The 16,203-nt window shown below is 30.8% G+C and overlaps 1 protein-coding gene across 1 annotated transcript in view; it reads right to left on the reverse strand.

The window, feature by feature from the left end:
• Positions 1-14,327: 14,327 nt before the first annotated feature.
• LOC119610820 (actin-histidine N-methyltransferase) overlaps positions 14,328-16,203 on the reverse strand; it is a 32,380-nt gene continuing 30,504 nt past the window's right edge. Inside the window, 2 exon segments of the mRNA XM_037966201.1 lie at positions 14,328-15,324; positions 15,327-15,433. Of these exon segments, the coding sequence (XP_037822129.1) occupies positions 14,936-15,324; positions 15,327-15,433 (496 nt within the window). The 3' untranslated portion in view covers positions 14,328-14,935.

A 16,203-nucleotide genomic window follows, 5' to 3' on the forward strand; every position in this document is an offset into this window, starting at 1 on the left:
GACTATAGACTAGACTATAGACTAGACTATAGACTAGACTATAGACTAGACTATAGACTAGACTATAGACTAGACTATAGACTAGACTATAGACCAGACTGTAGACTAGACTATAGACTAGACTATAGACCAGACTGTAGACTAGACTATAGACCAGACTGTAGACTAGACTATAGACTAGACTATAGACTAGACTATAGACTAGACTACGGACTAGACTATAGACTAGACTATAGACTAGACTATAGACTATACTATAGACTAGACTATAGACTAGACTATAGACTAGACTATAGACTAGACTATAGACTAGACTATAGACTAGACTGTAGACTAGACTATAGACTAGACTGTAGACTAGACTATAGACTAGACTGTAGACCAGACTGTAGACCAGACTGTAGACTAGACTATAGACTAGACTATAGACTAGACTATAGACTAGACTGTAGACTAGACTATAGACTAGACTATAGACTAGACTATAGACTAGACTGTAGACCAGACTGTAGACCAGACTGTAGACTAGACTATAGACTAGACTATAGACTAGACTATAGACTAGACTATAGACTAGACTATAGACTAGACTATAGACTAGACTATAGACTAGACTATAGACTAGACTATAGACTAGACTATAGACTAGACTATAGACTAGACTATAGACTAGACTATAGACTAGACTATAGACTAGACTATAGACTAGACTATAGACTAGACTATAGACTAGACTATAGACTAGACTATAGACTAGACTATAGACTAGACTATAGACTAGACTATAGACTAGACTATAGACTAGACTATAGACTAGACTATAGACTAGACTATAGACTAGACTATAGACTAGACTATAGACTAGACTATAGACTAGACTATAGACTAGACTATAGACTAGACTATAGACTAGACTATAGACTAGACTATAGACTAGACTATAGACTAGACTATAGACTAGACTATAGACTAGACTATAGACTAGACTATAGACTAGACTATAGACTAGACTATAGACTAGACTATAGACTAGACTATAGACTAGACTATAGACTAGACTATAGACTAGACTATAGACTAGACTATAGACTAGACTATAGACTAGACTATAGACTAGACTATAGACTAGACTATAGACTAGACTATAGACTAGACTATAGACTAGACTATAGACTAGACTATAGACTAGACTATAGACTAGACTATAGACTAGACTATAGACTAGACTATAGACTAGACTATAGACTAGACTATAGACTAGACTATAGACTAGACTATAGACTAGACTATAGACTAGACTATAGACTAGACTATAGACTAGACTATAGACTAGACTATAGACTAGACTATAGACTAGACTATAGACTAGACTATAGACTAGACTATAGACTAGACTATAGACTAGACTATAGACTAGACTATAGACTAGACTATAGACTAGACTATAGACTAGACTATAGACTAGACTATAGACTAGACTATAGACTAGACTATAGACTAGACTATAGACTAGACTATAGACTAGACTATAGACTAGACTATAGACTAGACTATAGACTAGACTATAGACTAGACTATAGACTAGACTATAGACTAGACTATAGACTAGACTATAGACTAGACTATAGACTAGACTATAGACTAGACTATAGACTAGACTATAGACTAGACTATAGACTAGACTATAGACTAGACTATAGACTAGACTATAGACTAGACTATAGACTAGACTATAGACTAGACTATAGACTAGACTATAGACTAGACTATAGACTAGACTATAGACTAGACTATAGACTAGACTATAGACTAGACTATAGACTAGATTATAGACTAGACTATAGACTAGACTATAGACTAGACTATAGACTAGACTATAGACTAGACTATAGACTAGACTATAGACTAGACTATAGACTAGACTATAGACTAGACTATAGACTAAATTTTGGATGAAAATTTCAGAGGTTGTATTGTATGTCTTAAGAAAAAAAAATAAAAGTCTTTTATATAGAATTGTTTTCAAAAGAATCTCATCTAGTTAAAATTGTCTTGGAAAACTCGTTTCCGTATAAAATTGTCCTTAAAAAGCTGTTTTTTATAAGAAAATTTGCCTTTAAAATAAAATTATTTCAAGGAAGACCTTTTTATAGAAAATGCAATAAAATTGTTTTATGAATTAACTAATTTTTTGAAAATTTACCTTTTAATTACTTTTGAACTCGTTCATTTAATTTTCTATATTTAAAATTTTAATTTATTTTTATTTATTGAAACCGCTTGCTTATGCTTTTCCAAACAACATATTTTTTATTTCCTTTAAAAAGAAAACCCCTTTACACACCAACACTTTCACAAAAATGTTGCTTTATTTCTTACAATAACAGGCCATAGTGGAGCATTTACTTTAAAGTTTAAACATCATTTATTTTCTCTTTATTTTAACACTTGCTCTCTTTTTATTTACATTTTTTATTTAACCTTTTTCTTTATTAATAAATACTGCGATTTCTAACAAAATTTAACTTTTTCTTATAAAACTTTTTACACACTTATTTCTATTAACTTTTATATTAATTTAAAAACTTTTTCTTTATTTAAATGATATTTTTTAACGACACTACCGGAAGACCGAGAGACCGAGTTATTGTAAGAAATCACACTAAGAACTGATTAATAAAACGAGCAACGCAAAGGCGAGTTTTTAGTGAAGTAAAGCAAAAAGACAGAGAAAAGGACAGCTTGTCTGCGCACATAACTTAGTTTACTTTTATTAGAAAGGGCAAAACGTAGTTATTTGTATAATTGCAATAAACAGTGTGCAATGCGCATGTCCAAAATTATAATGGGATGTTGTGAGAGGATAAGAAGGAAATGCAGTAGTAGTAGTAGTGAAAAGAGAAACTTGTTGTATTACTTAAATAGGTAAGAAATAAGTACCTTTTGTAATTGAAATGGTACTTATTTCTTTCGGAATTGACTGGAGTATGAACTAGACTAATTAGTTAGTTAGTTAGTTAGTAGTTAGTTAGTCAGTTCAGTGTTAGTTAGTTAGTAGTTAGTTAGTTTTAGTTAGGAGTTAGTTAGTTAGTTAGTTAGTTAGTTAGTTAGTTAGTTAGTTAGTTAGTTAGTTAGTTAGTTAGTTAGTTAGTTAGTTAGTTAGTTAGTTAGTTAGTTAGTTAGTTAGTTAGTTAGTTAGTAGTTAGTTAGTTAGTTAGTTAGTTAGTTAGTTAGTTAGTTAGTTAGTTAGTTAGTAGTTAGTTAGTTAGTTAGTTAGTTAGTTAGTTAGTTAGTTAGTTAGTTAGTTAGTTAGTTAGTTAGTGTTAGTTAGTTAGTTAGTTTTTGTTTGTTTGTTTTGTTTGTTTGTTTGTTTGTTGTTTGTTTGTTGTTGTTTGTTTGTTTGTGTGTTTGTTTGTTTGTTTGTTGTTTGTTTGTTGTTTGTTTGTTTGTTGTTTGTTGTTGGTTTGTTTGTTTGTTTTTTGTTTTTGTTTGTTTGTTGTTGTTTGTTTGTTTGTTTGTTTGTTTGTTTGTTTGTTGTTTGTTTGTTTGTTTGTTTGTTTGTTTGTTGTTTGTTTGTTTGTTTGTTTGTTTGTTGTTTGTTGTTTGTTTTTGTTTTTGTTTGTTGTTTGTTTGTTTGTTGTTTGTTTGTTTGTTGTTTGTTTGTTGTTGTTTGTTTGTTTGTTGTTTGTTGTTTGTTTGTTTGTTTGTTTGTTTGTTTGTTTGTTGTTGTTTTTGTTGTTTGTTTGTTTGTGTTTGTTTGTTTGTTTGTTTGTTTGTTTGTTTGTTTGTTTGTTTGTTTGTTTGTTTGTTTGTTGTTTGTTTGTTTGTTGTTTGTTTGTTTGTTTGTTTGTTGTTGTTTGTTTGTTGTTTGTTGTTGTTTGTTTGTTGTGTGTTGTGTTGTTTGTTTGTTTGTTTGTTTGTTTGTTTGTTTGTGTTTGTTTGTTTGTTGTTTGTTTGTTGTTTGTTTGTGTGTTTGTTTGTTTGTTTTTTTGGTTGTTTGTTTGTTTGTTTGTTTGTTTGTTTTGTTTGTTTGTTGTTTGTTTGTTTGTTTGTTTGTTTGTTTGTTTGTTTGTTTGTTTGTTGTTTGTTTGTTTGTTTGTTTGTTGTTTGTTGTTTGTTTGTTTTTTGTTTGTTTGTTTGTTTGTTTGTGTGTTTGTTTGTTGTTGTTTGTTGTTTGTTTGTTTGTTTGTTTGTTGTTTGTTTGTGTTTGTTTGTTTGTTTGTTTTGTGTTTGTTTGTTGGTTTGTTTGTTTGTTTGTTTGTTTGTTTGTTGTTGTTTGTTTGTTTGTTTGTTTGTTGGTTGTTTGTTTGTTTGTTTTGTTTGTGTGTTTGTTTGTTTGTTTGTTGTTTGTTTGTTTGTTTGTTTGTTTGTTTGTTTGTTTGTTTGTTGTTTGTTGTTTGTTTTGGTTGTTTGTTTGTTTGTTTGTTTGTTTGTTGGTTGTTTGTTTTTGTTTGTTTGTTTGTTTGTTTGTTTGTTTGTTTGTTTGTTTGTTTGTTTGTTTGTTTGTTTGTTTGTTGTTTGTTTGTTGTTTGTTTGTTGTTTGTTTGTTGTTTGTTTGTTTGTTTGTTTGTTGTTTGTTTGTTGTTTGTTTGTTTGTTTGTTTGTTTGTTTGTTTGTTTGTTGTTTGTTTGTTTGTTGTTTGTGTGTTGTTTGTTTGTTACCCATTACAATTCTGGACATGCGCATTACCCACTATTTATTGCAATACTACAAATAACTACTTTTACTCCTTCCATCCATTCAACCATTTTGAACCAACTCCTCACTCTCACTATAAACAGAAGTAAACTGAGCTATTTGCGCAGACAAGCTGTCTCTTTCTATCTTTTTTTCTATAGCTCTTAGTGTGAAAAAGTTTTTAAATTAATATAAAAAGTTATTAGAAATAAAGCGTGTAAAAAGTTTTATAAGAAAAGTTAAATTTAGTTAAGTAATCGCAATATTTGTTAATAAATTTGTGGTTGAAAGAAGTGTTAAAAAATGTGCTGCCGGCAGCGCAGTCGTAAGGAAAAAATTCGTGTGTGTATCTATTGTTCGAGAAGTTTGGCAAATACTCTCCGTGTTTTTTTTTAAGAGAAATAGTTTTTTAGAAGAGTGTGGAGTGGGAGGTTAAAAAGTGTGAGAAAACCTAAAACTTTCTTTTATTTAAATAAATTATTGTTAAGGAGATTATCACCTTAACACCGTTAAATGCATTATTTGCACAAAGAGGTAAATCTATATATAGGTTTTTTTCTGACTGACTGATTCATCCTCACACAACCTAAACTTTTGAAGCTAAAGAATTTAGACAGGAGATTGTTCTCTCACCAGAAAGATCCACTAAGACGGAAAATTCGAATGTTTAGGGGGTGGAAAAAGGGAAAAAACGGGTAAATTCGGTAACCCTCATATCTCCCAAACTAGAACATATACAAAAACATTTTAAAACTTATATAGTCGTCCATTAAAAATTATTGGACAGGTGTCTGGTACTTTTTTTTTCAAATTCGGCCACTTTAGGGAATAAACGGGTAAAAACTGTATTTTGGTACTTTTTTGACTACTTGATAACTTATTTTTTGCATAAAACATTGTTTCCTATGTATTGATTTGTACATGTGAATGAATGCTCAATGATGGGCTCCGATATTGCAACTTTTTTGAATAAAATGTTTATTACTTCAATATTGGAGAAAAGTACCAAAATGGAGAAAATTAAATACGCTAACGGAGTCTTACTTGAACTCCGGCACAAAGGACTATTTTTTGGTACTTTTTCGTTTTTTAGCTGGTACTTTTTATGCTTTTTTTATAATACTAATCCAAGAAACGTAAAACTAAGCAAGTAGAGCCCGGAGTAAATGGACATATAAAAGGGAGCTTTTTGGTACTTTTTCGCTATTCAAAAGGTAGTTTTCATATTTTTTATAATATTAATCCTAGAAACATGAAATTAAGCATGTGGAGTTCGGAGTAAGTGAAAGGGACTTTTTGGTACTTTTTTATTCTTTAAAAGGTTCTTTTTGATCTTTTCCAATATTGAACCTAGACTTTTGGTACTTTTTCGTTCTTCAAAAAGTACTTGTTGAATTTTCTATAATATTGAACCTAGAAACATGAAATTAATTAAGTGAGAACCCATAAAGGGGGACTTTTTGGTACCTATCCGCTCTTCAAAAGCTACTTTTTGAAATTTCTATAATATTGAACCTAGAATCATGAAGTATGTAGAGCCTGGATTAGTTGAATACCCATAAAAGGTAACTTTTCCGTTCTTCGACTGGTAGTTTTTGAAATTTCTATAATATCAAACCTATAAACAACATAAAAGGGGACTTTTTGGTACTTTTCATTATTCAAAAAGTACTTTTTGAAATTTCTATAATATTGAACCTAGAAACATGGAATTAACACGTAGAGCCTGGATCATGTGAGAACCTATAAAAGAGGACTTTTTGGTACTTCTTCGTTCTTCAAAAGGTACTTTCTGAATTTTTTTATAATATTGAGAACATATAAAAGGGAACTTGTTGGTACTTTTTCGTTCTTCAAAAGATACTTTTTGAATTTTTTATAATATTGAACGTAGAAATATGAAATTATGCACGTAGAGCGCGGAGAAAGTGAGAACATATAAAAGTATACTTTTTGATATATTCTCGTTCTTCAAAAGGTACTTTTTGTATTTTTTATATTTTTGATATTGCAGATATATATACATTTACAATAACAATATTTATTTTATTCCATTACGATCAGGGTAGCGAAGCACACTGGGTATAGCTAGTTTTCTTTAAAAAAGTCTGCCTAAAACAGTTTGTGGGCGAATCTTATATATTATTAGTCTATAGTCTAGTCTATAGTCAATAGTCTAGTCTATAGTCTAGTCTATAGTCTAGTCTATAGTCTAGTCTAGTCTATCGTCTAGTCTATAGTCTAGTCTATAGTCTAGTCTATAGTCTAGTCTATAGTCTAGTCTATAGTCTAGTCTAAAGTCTAGTCTTTAGTCTAGTCTTTAGTCTAGTCTATAGTCTAGTCTATAGTCTAGTCTATAGTCTAAGTCTATAGTCTAGTATATAGTCTATAGTCTAGTCTATAGTCTAGTCTATAGTCTAGTCTATAGTCTAGTCTATAGTCTAGTCTATAGTCTAGTCTATAGTCTAGTCTATAGTCTAGTCTATAGTCTAGTCTATAGTCTAGTCTATAGTCTAGTAGTTTAGTCTTAGTCTAGTCTATAGTCATAGTCTATAGTCTAGTCTATAGTCTAGTCTATAGTCTAGTCTATAGTCTAGTCTATAGTCTAGTCTATAGTCTAGTCTATAGTCTAGTCTATAGTCTAGTCTATAGTCTAGGTCTATAGTCTAGTCTATAGTCTAGTCTATAGTCTAGTCTATAGTCTAGTCTATAGTCTAGTCTATAGTCTAGTCTATAGTCTAGTCTATAGTCTAGTCTATAGTCTAGTCTATAGTCTAGTCTATAGTCTAGTCTATAGTCTAGTCTATAGTCTAGTCTATAGTCTAGTCTATAGTCTAGTCTATAGTCTAGTCTATAGTCTAGTCTATAGTCTAGTCTATAGTCTAGTCTATAGTCTAGTCTATAGTCTAGTCTAGTCATAGTCTAGTCTATAGTCTAGTCTATAGTCTAGTCTATAGTAGTCTATAGTCTAGTCTTTAGTCTAGTCTAGTCTAGTCTATAGTCTAGTCTATAGTCTAGTCTTTAGTCTAGTCTATAGTCTAGTCTATAGTCTAGTCTAAAGTCTAGTCTTTAGTCTAGTCTATAGTCTAGTCTATAGTCTAGTATATAGTCTAGTCTATAGTCTAGTCTAGTCTATAGTCTAGTCTAGTCTATAGTCTAGTCTATAGTCTAGTCTATAGTCTAGTCTATAGTCTAGTCTATAGTCTAGTCTATAGTCTAGTCTATAGTCTAGTCTATAGTCCATTCTATAGTCTAGTCTATAGTCTAGTCTATAGTCTATAGTCTAGTCTATAGTCTAGTCTATAGTCTAGTCTATAGTCTAGTCTATAGTCTAGTCTATAGTCTAGTCTATAGTCTAGTCTATAGTCTAGTCTATAGTCTAGTCTATAGTCTAGTCTATAGTCTAGTCTATAGTCTAGTCTATAGTCTAGTCTATAGTCTAGTCTATAGTCTAGTCTAGTATATAGTCCAGTCTATAGTCTAGTCTATAGTCTAGTCTATAGTCTAGTATATAGTCTAGTCTATAGTCTAGTATATAGTCTAGTCTATAGTCTATAGTCTAGTCTATAGTCTAGTCTACAGTCTAGTTTATAGTCTAGTCTATAGTCTAGTCTATAGTCTAGTCTGTAATCTAGTGTATAGTTTAGTCTATCGTCTAGTTTATAGTCTAGTCTAGTGTATAATCTAGTATATAGTCTAGTTTATAATATAGTCTATTCTTTCTTTCTTTAGTCTAGCCTATATTCACGTCTAAAGTCCAGTCTATAGCCTAGTCTATAGTCTAGTCTGTAATCTAGTGTATAGCTTAATCTATCATCTAGTCTAGTCTAGTTTATAGTCTAGTCTATAGTCTAGTCTATAGTCTAGTCTATAGTCTAGTCTATAGTCTAGTCTATAGTCTAGTCTATAGTCTAGTCTATAGTCTAGTCTATAGTCTAGTCTATAGTCTAGTCTATAGTCTAGTCTATAGTCTAGTCTATAGTCTAGTCTATAGTCTAGTGTATAGTCAAGTCTATATTCTAATTTATAATCTAGTCTATAGTCTAGTCTATAGTCTATTCTACAGTATATTCTATAGTCTATTCTATAGTCTAGTCTATAGTCTAGTCTATAGTCTAGTCTATAGTCTAGTTTATAGAATAGTATAATAAAGTCTAGTTTATGTTTTAGTTTATGTTCAGCTTAATGGTCTTGTGTATATTCTAGTCTATATACTGGACTTTATCTAGTTTTTTTTTCATTTGTTTTTTGTGTCGTTATCAAAAAAGTCATTGACCACTTTGAAAAATCAGCATTTGTTTAGTTTTAGTTTTTTTCCGCTTTTGGTGTTGATTTTTAGCAGCCCGCCAATTGTTTTGTTTTAAAACAAAAACTAAAAACTAATTTATTTTATCTGTTTCGCTTTGAAACTGGAGACCGGAAGTAGAAATCACTAGAGGAAACATTTTTAAACTAACAAACAGCCAAAATAAAAGGAACGAAAAAAAAGATTGTTAAATGAGCCATAAAATAAGACAACAAAAATTTGTTTTTGTTATTAATTAAATTTAATAATTAAAAAAGAAAATAACAGCGTAACAGCTAGGGAAGAGTATTCGAAGATAGTTTAACTTTAAAGGCCTTATTCATGTTAAATTTTTTGAGTTATACGAGACGTATGATTAATATGTATTAATTTAAGAAATTAGGTCTACGGGCGTATGATTAATATTAATTTAAAGGTTACTTTGGAAATTTGTTAATAACTTTGGAAGTTTTAAAGATATTTTAAAACTTTAAATGGATTTGAGAAGAAGAGACTTAAAAGGATCATTTAAAGCAAATAGCAAATCAAATATTTTCTTCAACTTTCCCCAAATTGGGGTTTTTAAACAGCTTTTTAAAATTTTATACTTTAGTTCATTTCTTAACATCTTTGAAGAGGATTTATGTAGGCAACAATCACTTCTAAATGACTTTCTTTTAAAATTGCTGCAATTTAACAAAAAAAATTCTTAAAATTCTTTAACAAAATTACCGTCTCTTTTATAGCAATCTTGATTTAATTGAAAAATAAAAAAGTTTAACTTTCATTGTTGTACTGTATTGTTTGCTTTAGTATTTTGTATTTTTAAACTTATTTTTTTGTGGAACAAATATAACAACTGCAAACAAAAACAACTTGACATACTAGCATATTAAATGAAGGGAATGCCAACATACATACATACATACACACACACATATTTCCACACAAAGTTGTTGTTTACATTTATTTAAGGCAAACGACCGTTAAAGTATTTTCAATGTTTAAATGAACGTGTTGTTGTTGCTGTTGTTGGAAAAATGGCCACAAAGTAAAAAACAAAATATTCACACACAAACACTTTATGTTGTTTCCCCATATCAACAAATAAAACTATTAGGGGTTTAAATAAATATTTGAACTAATCCAAACAATATATCACAAATATCATTAAAACACCTTTATTTTTCTTAACACCCAATATCCACGAGGATATTTATAACTACAGGATCTTCCTCTTTGTCTCACTGTCTCTCTCTCCTTTGCTTTTTCTCTTGCCAAAAGTTCGTTAGTGTAAATGGCCTAAATTCAATGAGATGACAACGACATCTTCACATGAAAAAGCTTTTAAAACTTAATAAATTTTGCATATAAATTTGACACATTTCAGCTAAAAACAAATTGAGAGGCAAAAATATTGTAGAATAAAACGAAAAATAACAAAACTGCTGTGAACAAAAAAATTAAAGGAAATTTGGAAAACAAATACAAAATTAAGAAAATTTTCAACACAATTTAATAAATTAAAGGAAATTGGTGTAATTTATGGTAAGGACTGTAATAAGATCTATATTCTAGTCCATAGGCTTAAATATACACTCGAATATAGTAGTTTATATTGTCTATTGTCTGGACTATAATCTAGTCTAGTCTAGTCTATAGTCTAGTCTATAGTCTAGTCTATAGTCTAGTCTATAGTCTAGTCTATAGTCTAGTCTATAGTCTATAGTCTAGTCTATAGTCTAGTCTAGTCTATAGTCTAGTCTATAGTCTAGTCTATAGTCTAGTCTATAGTCTAGTCTATAGTCTAGTCTATAGTCTAGTCTATAGTCTAGTCTATAGTCTAGTCTATAGTCTAGTCTATAGTCTAGTCTATAGTCTAGTCTATAGTCTAGTCTATAGTCTAGTCTATAGTCTAGTCTATAGTCTAGTCTATAGTCTAGTCTATAGTCTAGTTTATAGTCTAGTCTATAGTCTAGTCTATAGTCTAGTCTATAGTCTAGTCTATAGTCTAGTTTATAGTCTAGTCTATAGTCTAGTCTATAGTCTAGTCTATAGTCTAGTCTATAGTCTAGTCTATAGTCTAGTCTATAGTCTAGTCTATAGTTTAGTCTATAGTCTAGTCTATAGTCTAGTCTATAGTCTAGTCTATAGTCTAGTCTATAGTCTAGTCTATAGTCTAGTCTATAGTCTAGTCTATAGTCTAGTCTATAGTCTAGTCTATAGTCTAGTCTATAGTCTAGTCTATAGTCTAGTCTATAGTCTAGTCTATAGTCTAGTCTATAGTCTAGTCTATAGTCTAGTCTATAGTCTAGTCTATAGTCTAGTCTATAGTCTAGTCTATAGTCTAGTCTATAGTCTAGTCTATAGTCTAGTCTATAGTCTAGTCTAGTCTATAGTCTAGTCTAGTCTATAGTCTAGTCTATAGTCTAGTCTATAGTCTAGTCTATAGTCTCTAGTCTATAGTCTAGTCTATAGTCTAGTCTATAGTCTAGTCTATAGTCTAGTCTATAGTCTAGTCTATAGTCTAGTCTATAGTCTAGTCTATAGTCTAGTCTATAGTCTAGTCTATAGTCTAGTCTATAGTCTAGTCTATAGTCTAGTCTATAGTCTAGTCTATAGCCTAGTCTATAGCCTAGTCTATAGTCTAGTCTATAGTCTAGTCTAAGTCTAGTCTATAGTCTAGTCTATAGTCTAGTCTATAGCTAGTCTATAGTCTAGTCTATAGTCTAGTCTATAGTCTAGTCTATAGTCTAGTCTATAGTCTAGTCTATAGTCTAGTCTATAGTCTAGTCTATAGTTAGTCTATAGTCTAGTCTATAGTCTTAGTCTATAGTTAGTCTATAGTCTAGTCTATATGTCTAGTCTATAGTCTAGTCTATAGTCTAGTCTATAGTCTAGTCTATAGTCTAGTCTATAGTCTAGTCTATAGTCCTAGTCTATAGTCTAGTCTATAGTCTAGTCTATAGTCTAGTCTATAGTCTAGTCTAGTCTAGTCAAGTCTAGTCTATAGTCTAGTCTATAGTCTAGTCTATAGTCTAGCTATAGTCTAGTCTATAGTCTAGTCTATAGTCTAGTCTATAGTCTAGTCTATAGTCTAGTCTATAGTCTAGTCTATAGTCTAGTCTACTAGTCTAGTCTATAGTTCTAGTCTATAGTCTAGTCTAGTCTAGTCTAGTCTATAGTCTAGTCTATAGTCTAGTCTATAGTCTAGTCTATAGTCTAGTCTATAGTCTAGTCTATAGTCTAGTCTATAGTCTAGTCTATAGTCTAGTCTATAGTCTAGTCTATAGTCTAGTCTATAGTCTAGTCTATAGTCTAGTCTATAGTCTAGTCTATAGTCTAGTCTATAGTCTAGTCTATAGTCTAGTCTATAGTCTAGTCTATAGTCTAGTCTATAGTCTAGTCTATAGTCTAGTCTAGTCTAGTCTATAGTCTAGTCTATAGTCTAGTCTATAGTCTAGTCTATAGTAGTCTATAGCCTAGTCTATAGTCTAGTCTATAGTCTAGTCTATAGTCTAGTCTATAGTCTAGTCTATAGTCTAGTCTATAGTCTAGTCTATAGTCTAGTCTAGTCTATATAGTCTAGTCTATAGTCTAGTCTATAGTCTAGTCTATAGTCTAGTCTATAGTCTAGTCTATAGTCTAGTCTATAGTCTAGTCTATAGTCTAGTCTATAGTCTAGTCTATAGTCTAGTCTATAGTCTAGTCTATAGTCTAGTCTATAGTCTAGTCTATAGTCTAGTCTATAGTCTAGTCTATAGTCTAGTCTATAGTCTAGTCTATTCTAGTCTAGTCTATAGTCTAGTCTATAGTCTAGTCTATAGTCTAGTCTATAGTCTAGTCTCTAGTCTATAGTCTAGTCATAGTCTAGTCTATAGTCTAGTCTAGTATAGTCTAGTCTAGTCTATAGTCTAGTCTAAGTCCTAGTCTCGTCTAGTCTATGTCTAGTAGTCTAGTCTATAGTCTAGTCTATAGTCTAGTCTATAGTCTAGTCTATAGTCTAAGTCTATAGTCTAGTCTATAGTCTAGTCTATAGTCTAGTATATAGGTCTAGTCTATAGTCTAGTCTATAGTCTAGTCTATAGTTAGTCTATAGTCTAGTCTATAGTCTAGTCTATAGTCTAGTCTATAGTCTAGTCTATAGTCTAGTCTATAGTCTAGTCCTATAGTCTAGTCTATAGTCTAGGTCTAGTCTATAGTCTAGTCTATAGTCTAGTCTATAGTCTAGTCTATAGTCTAGTCTATAGTCTAGTCTATAGTCTAGTCTATAGTCTAGTCTATAGTCTAGTCTATAGTCTAGTCTATAGTCTAGTATAGTCTAGTCTATAGTCTAGTCTATAGTCTAGTCTATAGTCTAGTCTATAGTCTAGTCTATAGTCTAGTCTATAGTCTAGTCTATAGTCAGTTATAGTCTAGTCTATAGTCTAGTCTATAGTCTAGTCTATAGTCTAGTCTATAGTCTAGTCTATAGTCTAGTCTATAGTCTAGTCATAGTCTAGTCTATAGTCTAGTCTATAGTCTAGTCTATAGTCTAGTCTATAGTCTAGTCTATAGTCTAGTCTATAGTCTAGTCTATAGTCTAGTCTATAGTCTAGTCTATAGTCTAGTCTATAGTCTAGTCTATAGTCTAGTCTATAGTCTAGTCTATAGTCTAGTCTATAGTCTAGTCTAGTCTATAGTATAGTCTTAGTCTAGTCTATAGTCTAGTCTATAGTCTAGTCTATAGTCTAGTCTATAGTCTAGTCTATAGTCTAGTCTAGTCTAGTCTATAGTCTAGTCTATAGTCTAGTATAGTCTAGTCTATAGTCTAGTCTATAGTCTATAGTCTAGTCTATAGTCTAGTCTATAGTCTAGTCTATAGTCTAGTCTATAGTCAAGTCTATAGTAGTCTATAGTCTAGTCTATAGTCTAGTCTATAGTCTAGTCTATAGTCTAGTCTATAGTCTAGTCTATAGTCTAGTCTATAGTATAGTCTAGTCTATAGTATAGTCTAGTCTATAGTATAGTCTAGTCTATAGTATAGTCTCGTCTATGGTATAGTCTAGTCTATAGTCCAGTCTATAGTCAAGTCTACACTCTAGTCTACTGTATAGTCTAGTCTGTTGTCTGTTTTCTATAGGACTAGTCTATTTTCTAGTCTGTTGTCTGTATTCTATAGTCTAGTCTATAGTATAGTCTATAGTCTAGTCTAAACCCTAGTCTACATTCTAGTCTATAGTGTAGTCTATAGACTAGTCTTAAGTCTAGTCTGTAGTCGTTAGTTTCCTTCCCCTTAAACTATTAAAACAAATTTATTTTTAATTAAATAATATTTAATTTTTTAATTATTTTTTATTTAAAACTTCAATTAATTTTGGTTAGTAATACAAGAATTTAATTCTTTTTTCTTTGAACAAAAGTAAATTTTAAATTTCATTAAACACACTGAAAAAAAATAACTAAAAATAAACTTTAATGTATTAATGACACTTAAAAAAAAACTAAACTTCAATTAAATATTGAAATACCTTAAAGAAGAAGAAACTGAGAAATACACACAAAATGTAAAACTAAAGGACTAAACATAAAAAAATAATAAAATATTAAAAAAACACTGAATATCTTACAAGTCACAACAAAACTTGTTATAAAACCCTCGAGAGAACAGAAAAAAAACTGCAAATATAATGGCCACTTTACAATTTTGTAGAGCAAAAAAAAAATAATAATAAAATAATACACAAAAAAATATCAAGAGAAAAAAACGTAAAAACTGCAACAAAAAAATTTAAAGCAGACTTTGTCTCTTTGATAATTCTCTTTTATACTTCTATACACACTGTGATGTGTGCACGAGCTTTTTGTCCTTTCACTTTACTGTTGCGGTTGTATAGTTGTTATTGTTGTTGGTTATTTGGTTATGTATTCATTTGTTGTTTTGTCGGCATCGTTGTTTTTATCTTATTAAAGGGTGTGTTGGCGTTGTTCCCTTTAGGCTTTTGTTCTTTGTTTGGCATAATCCAAGGCAGCAGCCAATATACGTTTCTCTAGTATACGATACTCTAATATCATCATTCTGATATAACTTCTTTCGGGCTTAATTTCACCTTTTTTAAGTCCTTCAAAGAGTTTTTCATCATCTTCGAGTGTAGTGGGGAAGGCCTTTAGTAAAAGCATGAGACGTATTTGCAAATACTGCCAGGTCTTTGATTCCAACTCAGTTTCAAGAGCACAATCAATATGTAAAAGATCCGTAGCACGTTCTGATTTTATCCAATGATCTAATTGCTCCTCATTCATATTAAAAACACGAACGAAACCGAGTAGTTCGGAAGAAATGTGCTCGGGTGAAGGTAAAACTTTCAATTCACTATTCTTTGTATGTTGAGCAGCTGTAACAGTTGGTTGCGTTTTTCGAAAAGGACATCCGAAGGACTAAGGCCCAGTTTAATGGAAACATAGTCTTTGGGATTTTGAGCATTGATGAAACTGGAAAAAGAAGTTGAGAAAGTTATCTACATGGATCAATGTTCAGAAAATAATCCAGACAATAGAAAAAGACCGCAGACTACAGATTTCAGACTAGACTTAAGACTAGACTATAGACTACACTATAGACTAGACTAGACTATAGACTAGACTATAGACTACACTATAGACTAGACTATAGAATACACTATAGACTAGACTGTAGACTAGACTATAGACTAGACATTAGACTAGACTATATACCAGACTATATACTAGACTATAGACTAGACTATATACTAAACTATAGACTAGACTATAGACTAGACTATAGACTAGACTATAGACTAGACTATATACTAGACTAAGACTAGACTATATACTAGACTATAGACTAGGACTATAGACTACTATAGACTAGACTATAGACTATAGACTATAGACTAGACTATAGACTAGACTATAGACCTATACTATAGACTAGACTATAGACTAGACTATAGACTAGACTATAGACTAGACTATAGACTAGACTATAGACTAGACTATAGACTAGACTATAGACTAGACTATAGACTAGACTATAGACTAGGACTATATACTAGACTATAGACTAGACTATAGACTAGACTATATACTAGACTATAGACTAGACTATAGACTAGACTATAGACTAGACTATAGACTAGACTATAGACTAGACTATAGACTAGACTATAGACTAGACTATAGACTAGACTATAGACTAGACTATAGACTAGACTATAGACTAGACTATAGACTAGACTATA

The sequence above is a fragment of the Lucilia sericata genome, unplaced genomic scaffold (assembly GCF_015586225.1).
Source record: "Lucilia sericata isolate MDLA Ls3-8-SP2 unplaced genomic scaffold, ASM1558622v1 Contig001282F_arrow, whole genome shotgun sequence".
NCBI classification, from domain to species: domain Eukaryota; kingdom Metazoa; phylum Arthropoda; class Insecta; order Diptera; family Calliphoridae; genus Lucilia; species Lucilia sericata.